At 41.0% G+C, this 13,599-nt stretch overlaps 1 protein-coding gene across 5 annotated transcripts in view; it reads left to right on the top strand.

Moving 5' to 3' along the window:
* Window positions 1-13,599, top strand: part of pias1b (protein inhibitor of activated STAT, 1b) — a 200,446-nt gene that overhangs the window by 48,439 nt on the left and 138,408 nt on the right. The window contains exon 1 of one of the 5 annotated variants that reach the window (XM_059952986.1): window positions 2,700-2,790. The exons of the other annotated variants lie outside the window; for them this stretch is intronic. Coding sequence (XP_059808969.1) covers window positions 2,704-2,790 — 87 coding nt within the window. The 5' untranslated portion in view covers window positions 2,700-2,703. Of the gene's footprint in view, window positions 1-2,699; window positions 2,791-13,599 lie in introns of those variants that run through there. 5 annotated transcript variants of the gene reach the window in all.

The following is a 13,599-nucleotide window of genomic DNA, read 5'->3' as shown; positions in this document are numbered from 1 at the left end:
CTTCAGGGATCTAAATTTAGCTGATTTCTCTGACATCACCTAAAGGCACCCATTCCCAACAGTCAACTCTGCCTCACTCTATTCAAATTTATTGATCACATGCACATCAGAACTTGAGTGAAATGGGGCAGCTTGTAGGTGTCGCCACACATTCCAGCGCCAACATAGCATGCCCACAATGCTTAGCAGAACCACACTAAGCAACAAGAAAACAGCATATGTGCACTGTTGCTCTGTGTGATGGTATCATATGTACGATGATAGTCCTCCTTTGTATCTTGAGATGGACTCTGTCAAGATGTGTGCTTTCAAGCTGTTGTATATTCTGCCCAATGGGGATGGTTGGAGAGGGGGTAAGAGAAGATTTCTGCTTTTGGTGGATGTTTGATTTTTGCTGGTTGCTTCACTGAAGCAGCGGTATATGCAGTGTGTGTTGCTGGTTTCTGATGTGCTGAGCTGTGCCCGCAGCTCTCTGGAGTTTCTTGTGGTCATTTTCTCTAGACTTCTGAAGAAGTAGACATTAGTGAGCTTTCTTGGCTATGGTGTCAACGTTGTTGGACCAGGGCAAGGCAATTGATGTTCAGTCCTTGGAATTTAACTCAACCCCCTTGACCTCAGCACCACTAATGTAAACGAGTGTGTGCAACACCCTCCTTTCTGAAGTCAATGACCAGTTCTTCTGTTTTGCTGACATTGACATGTTATGACACCATGTTACTAGACTCCCTGGTGACATTGAAGGACAATTTTTTTTGTGTGTAGAGGTTTACACTTTCAGCTCAATGTTGCTGTTCATTTTTTTTCTGGATAAATTATTTTGAGGTAATATGGTATGAGCAGGCATCATTTTGATGGTGGCCGATTTTATCTTAATAGAAAAAGGCGACCAGTGAATTTTCTAACTTTTCTGGCTGAGCAAGCTTCACTTGAAGTCAGTGGGACATCTTTATGCAACATGGTGTTAATTGTTGTTAATTTTTTACTTCAATCATAAACAATGATACTAAGTTTCAGCAAAGAATTTGTCAAATGGCTTAATATAAATAGTTTTGGTATTGCTGCCCTTGGAGGAGCAGTGGAATTACTGGATTTGACCGTAGTGTTCCGGGATCATTTGGGTCAGGAGATTGATGTTAGTTGTATTAAGGAAATTTTGCCCTGTTTTCTTTCTAATAATCCTGTGAAATAAACTCATGGACATAACGTAAGAATTGTGAGCAGGAGTAGGCCTTCTGGCCCATCAAGCCTGCTCTGCTATTCAATAAGATCATGATTGTGGACTCATCTCCACCTACCTGCCTTTCCCCCATAGCCCTTAATTCCCGCATTATGCAGAAATCCATCCTACCTTGTCTCATATTTTCTGGTGTAGTCTCCAGTGCTTCATTTGGCAGAGAATTCCACAGATTCACCACTCTTTGGGAAAAGCAGTTCATCCTCCTGTAGCTGTGTAACAAAAGACACATAGAAACTTGTTGTTTTTCTCCAGAGGAATAACTTTGCCTTTTGCTATCTGATATGAAAAGCCTTTGACTGAAGTAAAGAATGTTTTGATTAATTATATTTCAGCTAATGATGCTGTGGACAAGACTAGGAGCAAAAATGCTGAAATATTCTGAAATTGTAAATATTGGCATTTATTCAAAACTTATTGCAGTTTATTTAGTGGATTTCATTCATATTTGCATGATGTCAGGGGAAGAACACCTTATCAGTTGTCAGAATGTGTAGCAACTTCTCAATTTCATTAAGATTGCTACTTATCCATAACTAAAATCAGAATCAGGTTTATTAACACTGACATGAACCATTTCTACCTTTGCTATTCTACTTCTGGTCCAAATTAAGATTCTGAGAAAATAATACCATTGGAAAATGCATTGTAGAATTGCTTGGAAATTTACCATCAGTGAATGATTAAGTTATAGTCAGTGATTTTATTTAAAGAAATTCTATTTAAATGTCAAAATCTGTAGAATAGGACGTAATTTTAATGTCATTTAGTTGTGAAAAGTAACCCTTAAGCAATATTTTCACACAGCAAATTACTATGCCAAAATTTGAAATGTTTCTTTCGTGCACTGTCAGTTCTGTCTCCTTAAAGTGTCAGTTCACAGTACTACTGATTCTTAACATTTGAGCAATTTATAAATTTGCCCGAGTTGACATTATTGATATGAAGGTTGGTTGGTGGCAGAAAATATTGTAGCTGAGCCACTTACATTCTGATACTCAAGCGTGCACTTATCATGGCAGCTTCTGAATAATCACAAATGTTCTGTTTTTATTTGTTTTTGTGAGAGGAGGGATTTGGGGAATGATGTGCCTGTTCTGTGTTTGTGTATATGGAAGTGGGATTTGGGGGTTGATGATCGTGCTGCCTTTTCTTTCTTGGTTTCGTGGCCATCTGAAGAAGAATTTCAGAGTTGTGTACTTCGATAATAAATTAACCTTTGAACCTCAATTTTGAATTGCTGATTTATTGTTGTAGAAGTTGGTTGTATATTGTACATTTTCCTGTCTCCTTCCACTCAAAGTCCTATCAGTTAAGATGCCACAGTGGCGAATGGTTTGTGTGACACCAATCTAGCTCAGTCAGAGATTGAAAATCCGGCTGGGTGTGTCACAACAGCAATTTCTTGCTCCATGTCAGCAAAACCAGAGAGCTGATTATTGACTTCAGGAGTAAGAAGCTGGAGGTTCATGAGCCAGTCCTCCAAGGGGGAGGAGGTCTGCAACTTTAAATTCCTTAATGCTGTCATTTCAGAGGAACTGTCCTGGGCTCAGCATGTAAGTACAATTATGAAGAAGGCATGACAGCCGCTGTGCTTGGGAGTTTGCTAAGATTTGGCATGACATGACATCTAAAACTTTGACAACCTTCTGTAGGTGTGTGGTGGAGAGCATATTGACTGGCTGCAACTTAGTATGGAAACACCAATGCCCTTGAACAGAAAATACTATTTAAAAAGCAGTGGATATAGCCCAGCCTACCATGGGTAAAGCCCTCCCCACCATTGAGTGCATCTAAATGGAGTGTTGTTGCAGGGAAGCAATATCCATCATCAGGGACTCCCACCAACCAGGTTTTACCCTCTTGCTGCTGCCATCAGGAAGAATGTACAGGAACCTCAGGACTCTGCCAGGTTCAGGAGCAGTTACTACCCTTCAACCATCAGGCCCTTGAACCAAAGGGATAACTTCACTTGCTCCACCACTGAACTGTTCCCACAACCTATGACTCACTTTCAAGGACTGTGTCTCATGTTCTCTGTTGCTTGTTTATTATTAGCTTTATTTCTTTTTTCTTTTTGTATTTGCATAGATTATCTTTTGCGCACTGGCTGTCTGCCCTCGGTGCAGTCTTTCATTGACTGTATTAAGTAATTGATTTTATTGAATATGCCTCCTAGAAAATGGATCTCAGGGTTGTATATGATGATATATGTACTTTGATCATTTTCTTTGAATTTTGTCATCCTTTGCAAGAAGCTTGTATGTCCTTTCTGTGTGGGTTTCCTCTGGGTGCTCTGGTTTCCTCCCACAGTCCAAAGATCTACTGATCAGTAGGTTAATTAGTCATTCTGCAATATCTTGTAATTAGGCTAGGGTTAAACAATTTGGTTGCTTGATCTGAGGCTTGTTGGACTGAAGGACTTGTTCAGCACTGTATCCCTTAATAAATAAATTTGATCTATTTAGAATTTATGTAGATTCCCCTTGAATCTGTTTGCCATAACTACTGAGTGAACTCACCAGGGATTGGAGTGGATGAGTTAAAAGTGAAACAATGTTAATGAGATTTTGGAATCAAGTGCATTCAATTCTCTTCTACAGTGTCTTTTGAATGGATGTGATTCCTAGCTATAATAAACTTCAAATGCTTTTGCAAAGGATCTCCATTGGTTGCTATAGTAACATAGTGGTTAGTGCGACACTATTACAACTTGGGTGTTCTGGAGTTCAATTCTGGTGCCATCATAGAGGAGTTTGTATGTTCTCATGAACTTCGTAGGTTTCCTCTGGATGAAAGAGTTAGATAGAGCTCTTAACGATAGCGGAGTCGAGGGATATCAGATTCAGATTTAGTTTATTTGTCATTTAGAAATCACAAATGTAATGCAGTGAGACAACGTTCTTCCAGAACGATACTACAAAAGCATATGACAAAACAGACTACACCAGAAAATCCACAAAGTTTGGCATCCCCAATCCGGAGTCCGGAGAGGCTGCTGCGTATTAATATCGTGCTACCGTCTTAGCGCGTTCCCCAGAAAGGAGCTCCAAATCCACCAGACAAACAAGACCAAAAACTAAAACTACAAGACCTGCACAAAACCACATAGTTACAACAGTGCAAACAATAGCATAATTGATTTAAAAGAAACAGCCCATGGGCACAGTAAAAATAGTCCAAAGATGTTAAAGGACGATAAGTTCAAAAGAAATCACCACACAGTTTCCACAAGTCCGCAGGGTCCTGACAGACACGCCATTCCACGCCGGTGGCAGAAGAGAATACCCCCGCTATGGACTCATGCGGCGCCGCCCGACTCAGCCTCACAGACGCAACACACGAAAGCTCCGTCGAACCCATCCTTGATGGATGCCACCTTTTTGAGGCACCGCTCCTTAATGTCCTGGAGACTGTGGAAGCTCATGCCATGATGGAGCCGACTGAGTTTCCAACTCTGCAGCTTATTTTGATCCTGTGCAGAAGCCTCCCACTCAACTCCTATACCCACCCCCCCCCCCCATACCAAGCAGTGATGCAGAGTTCCTTTAGTTTAAAATTCCTTCTGGGAAATGATGCACGCCACTATTGTAAATTCACAGCCTGAGATGAGTTGTGGTGAGGTGATTTGTTTGTGGCCACTTTGTTTGTAGGAAGAATTTGCATCATTTTGAATCGCTTCCAGCTTTTTTTGATGAAAATTGTTTTGCATGTAGATCTCTTTAGGCATAGTAAATTCTGTATATAAAACATTCAGATCAAAGAAATCTTAATTTTTAATCTTATTTTGTCTAAGGTATTGCAATGTCAAATAGAATCAGTTAAGTGCTTATAGATAGGAAATGTATGAATTTATACAGTGCAATCTGTTTTCATGTTGATGGTTAACTACTGTTTTGGAATTGAACCAAAATCCATAACAGTGCAATTTGACAACACTGGTGAATCTCATCAGGGATTAACCTTGTGAATATAAATGAGACCCAAGAGATTAATCTAACATCATTAATATAGTTGTTTGCTTCCAGAAATGAATACTTCATTACATTTTGGAATGCTTATTTTTGTGTATTTAACTGTCAGATACAGTTGAGCCTATTTTTATATAAAATAGGTTAATGCCATGTTCAGCTTGTTATTATGTTTAAAATGTGTACCTTGAAGCTATAATAGTCCTGAACATTTAGTTAATTTTTACAGCTTAACAGAAGCAATGCAGTGGTATGTACTGATCTATTTGCTGTAATTGTGATTTTATTCTACTTGAGGAGAAATTGTTTTATCTGGTTTGTTTTCTGTATGCCAATTTTAAATCTATTTAAATATCCCTTTTGGGGTCAAGTGAGGTAACAAAGTTCAAAGTAAATTTTGTTATCAAAGTAACATCCCTGAGATTCATTTTCCTGTGGGCATACTCAGCAAATCTATAGAATAGTAACTATAACAGGATCAAAGAAAGAACAACTGGAGTGCAGAAGGCAATAAGCTGTACAAATGCAAATAAATAGTAATAAATAACGAGAACATTAGATAACATGCTAGAGTCCTTGAAGTGAGATCATTGGCTGTGGGAGCATCTCAATGGATGGGCAAGTGAGTGGAGTTAACACCTTTGCTCAAGAGTCTGGTGGTTGAGGGATAGTAACTGTTCTTGAAGCAAGTTATGAGGTGCTTATATTTTCTTCCTAACGACGGCAGCAAGAAAAGAGCATGGCCTAGGTGGTGGAGATCTCTGATAATGGATACTGCTTTCAGTTGACAGTGTTTTATGTAGATGTGCTCAGTAGTTGGAAGAGCAATATCCATATTGTACCGTGCTGTAATTTTCAAAGCATTCTATTTTGTTAGATTTCTTTAGTTTTTTTCTGAAAACATGGGCATATTCTCATCATTACTTGGTGTCCAGTATATTTTGGCCATGGAGCTGGGATGGGTTTGAATGTTCTCTCCATCTTAACCATTAAGATGGTGGTGTGCTTATATGCAGTGGTCACCAAAGGGCCAACCAAAAGTGTTAGGTCTTTCTGTTTTTTTTTCCTTTATGTTCACCAAGACACTAAGCATTAGAACTTAAAGTTCTGCAGGTCCTCTCCATCAGTGATTTGCTTGTAGGTGGAGAAGCTGGATTTGGTGTGGACCACATTGCTGCCTGGAGAGGCATTGGAGATGGTGAGTGAAGATGGTGCATGGTCTAGCAGTGAGTGATTGACTTAGTTGTTTTTCTTGTGATTGCAAGACCCTGTTGGATGTTGGTAATGTGAAATGCTGCAAATCTGGTTGATGGGTTTATTGATGGGACTGACAGCAGGGAGTGTGGACTAGACCTCATGCTGCATGTTACGTATTGCAGCCACCCAGGAGTGATGGCGGAGATGGTGTGGCGCGGCATCCATGCTGGCATCAGTGTTGCTCTTCAGTGTTCACTCGGTAGAAAATCATCTGGATTGCGTTCACTGTGGACTGCTGTAGCTTGTTCTTGCTCCATGGACTCAGACTTGGGCTATATAATATTTCTTGTGTGGCTGTATGTTTACTGTTATCTTGTGTATTATATGTGCCTTGTGCTGTGTATGACTGTTGGAAATGAGTTTTGTACCTTGGCCCTGGAGGAACACTTGTTTGGCTGTATTCATGTGCAGTTGGATGGCACTTAGACTTGAATCTAACTGAACTGGATTACCCAGTGTACCTGGATAATGACATGTGCTTTGAAAAATTTTAAATGCTTCTTCCTTTAATCTGTTCATTGTTTAATAATTTTCTAAAATTTTGAGAAAACATTGTAAACTGGATCTGGGTCTGAGTCAAATTATCTGGCTTTATTAATGTTTTTGGGATAGTAGTCTCTGAGAGACCAGCATTAGTTAACCAATATTCAATTCCATCTGAAAGTTGAAAAAGCAAGGTTGCCACCTTGCAATATCTGATCCACCTTCAAACACACTGTTAAGTAGTAGTCAGTGTCGACAAGAGATTTTAAACAATTATCTGTGATTATTTTTTTTTAAACTGCATCTTAAATTTGGATGTCAGCATTGACCAGAAACTTGGTCTTGAACATAAATATTGTAACTGAGAACAGATTAAAAAGCTAGGCACTTATTGGCCAAATGTCTTTTTGACTCTAAGATGTAGAACTGCATTCAGCTGAGCCGGGATCATTCCATCACATTCTTGATGTTTATTAATGATGGAACAGGGGATTCAGGAGGATAAAGGAGTCTAGCCTTGGTATGAGCAGATTTGGGATAAAGAAGCTATCACTGGAAAGAATTTGGATGCTTTGCTCTTTTTTTGGGAGACCCAACCCGTTTTTTTAAAGCAAGACATGTTTGATTGCAACCCCCAAGTGAAATAGCAAAACAGCAGTATTTGCAAATTGTCATCTATTTTGACATTAGAATTTGCCAGGCCAGATGGGTTGAAATGTTCCAGTTGACAGTAAAAATGGATGTAGCCAGTCTTATTTTAAGCTCAGTGACTTATTGGTCTTGTGATAAATCTTGGTGTCAAATTTGGCAGAGAAAACTTATTAACTATTTCCATTGTCCTGGCAGAGTCTCTGAACTCCCAAGAGAACTGGCTATTAATATCCAGGTACTTTTATAGTCCAAATTTGTGTATGAAAATTCTTGTTTAAGAATTCACCTTCAATATATACAAATTGCAGATGGTGTATTTATAGCTAATTGAAAATAGCACAATTAAGTTTTGGGTGAATGAAACTAAAATTTGGAAGAATTGCAGAAAACATTCTCAGGAGGCCAGGTGGCAAGCAGGAAATGTGAAATGAGCAATGTACAAAGTTTTTTGTACATTTTGAAGTGGTTCTTGAAGAGCCTGTGCAATGAGTAAAATACTCCTTTTGGAACATGCAGAGGTGCTAGAAAGTTTGTGAACCTGTAGAATTTTCTCTCTTTCCGCTTAAATGACCTAAAATGTGATCAGATCTTCACGCAAGTCCTAAAACTAGATAAGAGCACAAATAACACAAAACATTATACTTAGAAAAAGGATCCAATATTACATGTATTAGTTGGAAAACGTATGTGAACCTCTCTGGGGTGATAGTAATGCCTTCCACAAAAGCTATTTGGAGTCAGGTATTCCAATCAATGAGATGAGATTGGAGGTGTGGGTTGGAGAAGTGCCCTGCCTTATATATTAAAAAAAGACACAAGTCAGGTTACTGACAGAGCCTGCTTGTCAAGAAAAATCAGTGTATGTGTGCCATGCCCTGATCAAAATAACTTTGAGGACCATAGGAGAAGAATGTAGAGGTGCATGAAGCTGGAAAAGGCTACAAGAGCATTTCTAAAGACCTGAGTGTTCATCATTCCACAGTAAGAGAAATTGTCTACAAATGGAGGAAACTCAGAACTGTTACTACTCTCCCTAAGAGTGGGCATTCTGCAAAGATCACACCAAGAGCACAACGTGCAATGCTGAAGCAGGTGAAGAACCAAAGGGTAACTGCAAAAGACCTGCAGAAATCTCTAGAACTTGCTGAAGTCTCTTTTCAAATGACCCCAATAAGAAAAACACTGAACAAGAATAGTGTTCATGGAAGGACCGCACAGAGGAAGCCACTGCTTTTCCAACAAAAACATTGCTGCGTGTCTCAAGTTTGTAAAAGACCACCTGGATGTTCTACACTGCTTCCAGAACAATGCTCTGTGGACAGATGAGACAAAAGTTGAACTATTTGGCAAACTGTTTGCAGGAAAATGGGCACTGCATATCAACATATTTATGCAGAAATAGAGAAAATTATACAGAGTTTACAAATTTTCTAACACCATTGTATTTGGTAATTCAGAAAAGACTTTGGTCTTCCTCCAGCAAAACAAATCCTTGGTATGATTGTTTTGAGAGAATAAGCCATCTTTTTTCAGATGAGGAAGCCATGTCATGTTTTGTGTTAATATTGTTAAAAATGAAGTAGCATTCAGAAAGTAATTATAAAACTGAAGTATTGTACATTTTCTTATGTATTACATTGCAAGGCATTGAGAAACATCAATTCTCCAATTCCGTAGGTGTTTAAGGTGGTAAATGATTGGTTTATTATGTACTGAGACACCCAAGCTTTTCACTGCTTGATCATTCCACATACAAGTAATTTGATGTAGTAAAAAAAAAGCAAAAAAATTGCTGAAAATAGAAGTGCAGATGAATAAATAAAATGTAAGGTCCAAGATGACGTAGATTATGAGATGAAGAGTTCGGCTTTGTGGTACGATTCAGTTCAGGAGTCTGGTAAGTGGGTTAGAAGCTGTCCTCAAGCTTGGTGAGAGGTGAGCTCACTTTTTTTTATCTTCTGCCCTTAGGATGTTGGGGAGAAGAGAGAATTAGCTCAGGTGGGAGGGTTCTTAGATTGTGTTGGACATTCTCCAAGGCAAAGGGAAAGAATGTTGGTCTTTGCAAGCAACACGCAAAATGCTGGAGGAGCTCAGCAGGCCAAGGCAACATTTATGGAAAAGAGTACAGTCAGTGTTTTAGACTGAGACCCATCATCAGGACTGGAGGGAAAAAATGAGTAAGAAGGTAGGGAAAGTGGAGGAAGAAACACAAGGTGATAGGTGAAACCTTGAGGCGGTGTGAAGTAAAGAGCTGGGAAGTTGATTAGTGAAATAAATACAGGACTAGAGAAGGGTGAATATGATGGAAGGGACAGAAGGCCAAAGAAGAAAGAAAAGGAGGAACACCAGAGGGAGGTGATGGGCAAGTAAGGAGATGAGGTGAGGGGGGAATGGTGAAAGGTGAGGGGAGCATTTCCAGAAGTTCAAGAAATAATTGTTCATGCCATCTGAGTCAAGGTATGTAAATATGAGTTCAGTGGGGCAGGAACAAGCAGAATCAATGGGTCTACCTGGACAGGCAGATTTGTAGAACATGGGTGGGAGGAGCAGGGTGAGGGAACTAAGGTTGGTGGGAGTGGATGGGAGATCCCCAGAGATAATAAGCTTGGTTATTGTGTGGGAAACAATGGCCTGGTGCTCCTTAGTGGGATCCTGTTCGAGGAGTAAGTTGGAGGAGGTGTGTGACAGTTGTTGCTGGATCTCAGCAAGATAGAGGTCAGTCCACCAGACCACTGCAGTAACCCCCCCCCCCATGTATGGATTTGATGGTGAGGTTAGGATTAGTGCAGAAAGAGTAGACAGCAGAGCATTTGGAAGCAGTGAGGTTGGTGTTGCAGAGAGGAGTGGTGAAGTCAAGATGGTTGATATCCTGTCAGCAGTTGGCAATGAAAAGATCCAGAGTGGTGTGTCTTTGCAAGGTAGCTTGAATATGGAGCAAAGACACAAGATTGAGCTCCATGAAACTGCATCTGCCATGTTTTTTCCCACAAGTTATTGTAGAATACATTTGTAATATAGGAAATATAATGGAGGCTCAGCAAATTGTTTCTGAGATGATAAATTGTCAGTGTAGATATCACAAGCAGGCTACACGTGCTAGACTTCAGAATAGGAGATGACATGCTTGATGGGGGTAAATGAAGGGATGTAGTTTTCCTGGCATCTAGATACTAGGGTCATGACAGATCAAAATTTAGTTATAAAGGCATTTAAGATTAAAAAAAAATTGGGCTGCTCGATGAATGAAGAAGCATGATGGGGGACTAAATGGCTTATACTTGTTTCTTAAATTTGTTTTTAAAGATTGCAATCTTAGTTGATATCGATTACTAATAGTGACCCGCTTTTGATGACTTTTATGGAAAACTGCAAAACTCTTGCCTGACTGGAATAGCAAAAAATAAGAGCAATAAATAGAAATGGCATGTTTGGACCTCTGCCTCTTGTGCCATATTATAAGATCTTGGTCGATAATGTATCTTTGCTCTTTTTTTTTGTAGTAAACACTATTTCTTTTCCTTCACATCAAAAGATCAGGCTCTATTTTGAATCCATTGGGTGACACAGCCTCATATCATTTGCAGAGAACTCCAAAGGTTCACCACTCTCTGGGTGAAGAAATTTTCTCTCGTCTGTCTTTAATAGCTGACTCCCTGACATTTCATCGGGGGGAAACAGCAGTTCTGCACCTGTACTGTCAAGTCCCTTAGCAAATTTGTGTGGTTGGATGAGATTTGCCCTTTTAACCAATAGAATATAGTGTGACTGAACCTCTTGAATGGCAAACCATCTTTGGAATCAGTCTGGGGAAACATCACTGCTCTCCTTTGGTTGTGTATCCATCCTTGGGGAGAGTTCCTAGACCTGTACATGATATTTCAGATGTGGTCTCAGCAGGGCTGCACAAAATTGATTTATGACCTTTTTAATCTGGTAATAAAGGGCAACATACTATTTGTATAAATGATTGCTTAACGATTCAGCGTTCAAACATTTGGTGATTTGTGTAGAAGTATACCAAGTTCCTTTGAGCAATACTGCCATTAGATATCACCATTTTAAAAAAAAGAATCATTCCACCTTTATTACAAAATGCTGGAGGAACTCAGCAGGCCGGGCAGCATCTTTGGAAAAGAGTACAGTTGATGTTTCTTCCCGAAACCCTTCAGCAGGACTGGAGAAAAAGAACTGAGTAGATTTAAAAGATGGGAGAGCGGGAGACAGTGATGGATGAAACAGGGAGGGGGAGGCAATGAAGTAAAGAGCTGGTAAAGCTGAAGTAAAGATAAAGAGCTGGTAAAGCTGAAGTAAAGAGCTGGAAGGCCGTGGAGGAAAGAAAAGTGGGAAGGTGGCAGTAGGTGGGCAAGGAGATAAGGTGGGGGGGGGGGGAAGGGGATGGGAAATTGTGAAGGACTGGGGGTGGAGTGGATTACATTGCTGTAAGTTAGTGAAACCTAAATCTATATTCACGCTATCATGTTGGAGGCTACCCAAATGGAATGCAAGGTGGTGTTCCTCTAACCTAAGTGTGGCATCATCATGACAGTAGAGGAAGCCATGGATAAACGTATCAGAATGGGAAGTGGAATTAAAATGGTTGGCAACTAGGAGGTCCAGCCTTTTCTGCCTGATGGAGCATAAGTGCTTGGCAAAGCAATCTCCCAATCTGTGTCGGGTCTGACCGATTATACAGGAGGCCGCACCGGACACAGTATATGACCCCAACAGACTCACAGGTGAAGTTTTACTTCACCTGGAAGGACTGTTTGTGGCCCTGAATGTTAGTGAGAGAGGTGGTGTTGGGGCACGTGCTTTCAAGGGTAAGTGCTGGGGTGGGGGGGAGATCGGTGGAGAGGGATGAATAGGCTAGGGAGCGATCCCTGCAGAAAGCAGAGAGTAGGGTGGGGGAGGATAGAGAAGCGAGAACGTGGGATCCCATTGGAGAATGTTTCGGAGGGTGGTAGGTGAAGATGAAGAACCCTATCCCTGGTAGGGTGGTGGGAGGTTGGTGTAAGTGCAGACATGAGTGAAATGGAGGAGATGTGGTTGAGGGCAGCTTTGGTGGAGGAAGGGTAGCCCCTTTCTTTGGGGAGTGGGGGGGACATCTTGTTTTAAAATAAAATGCCTCATCCTGAGAGCAGAGGCGGAGGAATTGAGAGAAGGGGATGGAGATATCGTCTAGGTAGTCGTGAGAGTCTGTGGGTTTATAATAGACGTCAGTAAATAGGCTGTCTCCAGAGATAGTGAGATCGAGAAAGGGGAAGGAGGTATCAGAAATGCTCTTATCCCATTCTCCCGCCACCTGACCAGTGAAAGGGTTTCTTGTCTTATCACTCCACCAGCCTCTGCACCCAGCGCATAATTCTCCATAACTTCTGCCATCCCTAATGGGATCCCATCACCAAAAACATCTTTCCCTCCCCCTTGCTTTCTGCAGGGATCGCTCCCTACACCACTCCCTTGTCCATTCGTCCTTCCCCACTGATCTTCCTTCTGGCACTTACCCTTCCAAGTGGAGCTAGTGCTACACCTGCCCCCTCACCACCTCCCTCATTACTAGGTCCTCCAGGTGAGGCAATGCTTTGCCTGTGAGCATGTTGGGACTGTGTCCGGTGCTCCTAGTGTGGCTCTCCTGTATATCGGTCAGACCTGCCATAGATTGAGAGACTGCTTCGCCAAGCACCTATGCTCCGTCCACCAGGAAAAGCTGGATCTCCCAGTGTCCACTAATTTTAATTCTATTTCATGGATATGTCTATCCATGTTCTCCTTCACTGTCGTGATGAGGTCACACTTGAGTTGGAGGAACAATACCCTGTATTCCATCTGGGTAGTCTCTAACCTGATGGCATGAATATCAATTTCTTTAACTTATGGTAATCCCCCCCTACCCCCCTTCACCATTTCCCATCCCCTTTTCTATCTTTCCCTGATTTCCTTGCTCACCCATCACCTCCCTCTGGTAGTCCTCCCACCCCCCCTTTCTTGCTTCCAATGCCTTCT

The sequence above is a fragment of the Hypanus sabinus genome, chromosome 28 (assembly GCF_030144855.1).
Source record: "Hypanus sabinus isolate sHypSab1 chromosome 28, sHypSab1.hap1, whole genome shotgun sequence".
NCBI lineage: Eukaryota > Metazoa > Chordata > Chondrichthyes > Myliobatiformes > Dasyatidae > Hypanus > Hypanus sabinus.
The sequence above is the reverse complement of the archived record's forward strand: the minus strand, read 5'-3'. Positions and strand labels throughout refer to the sequence as shown.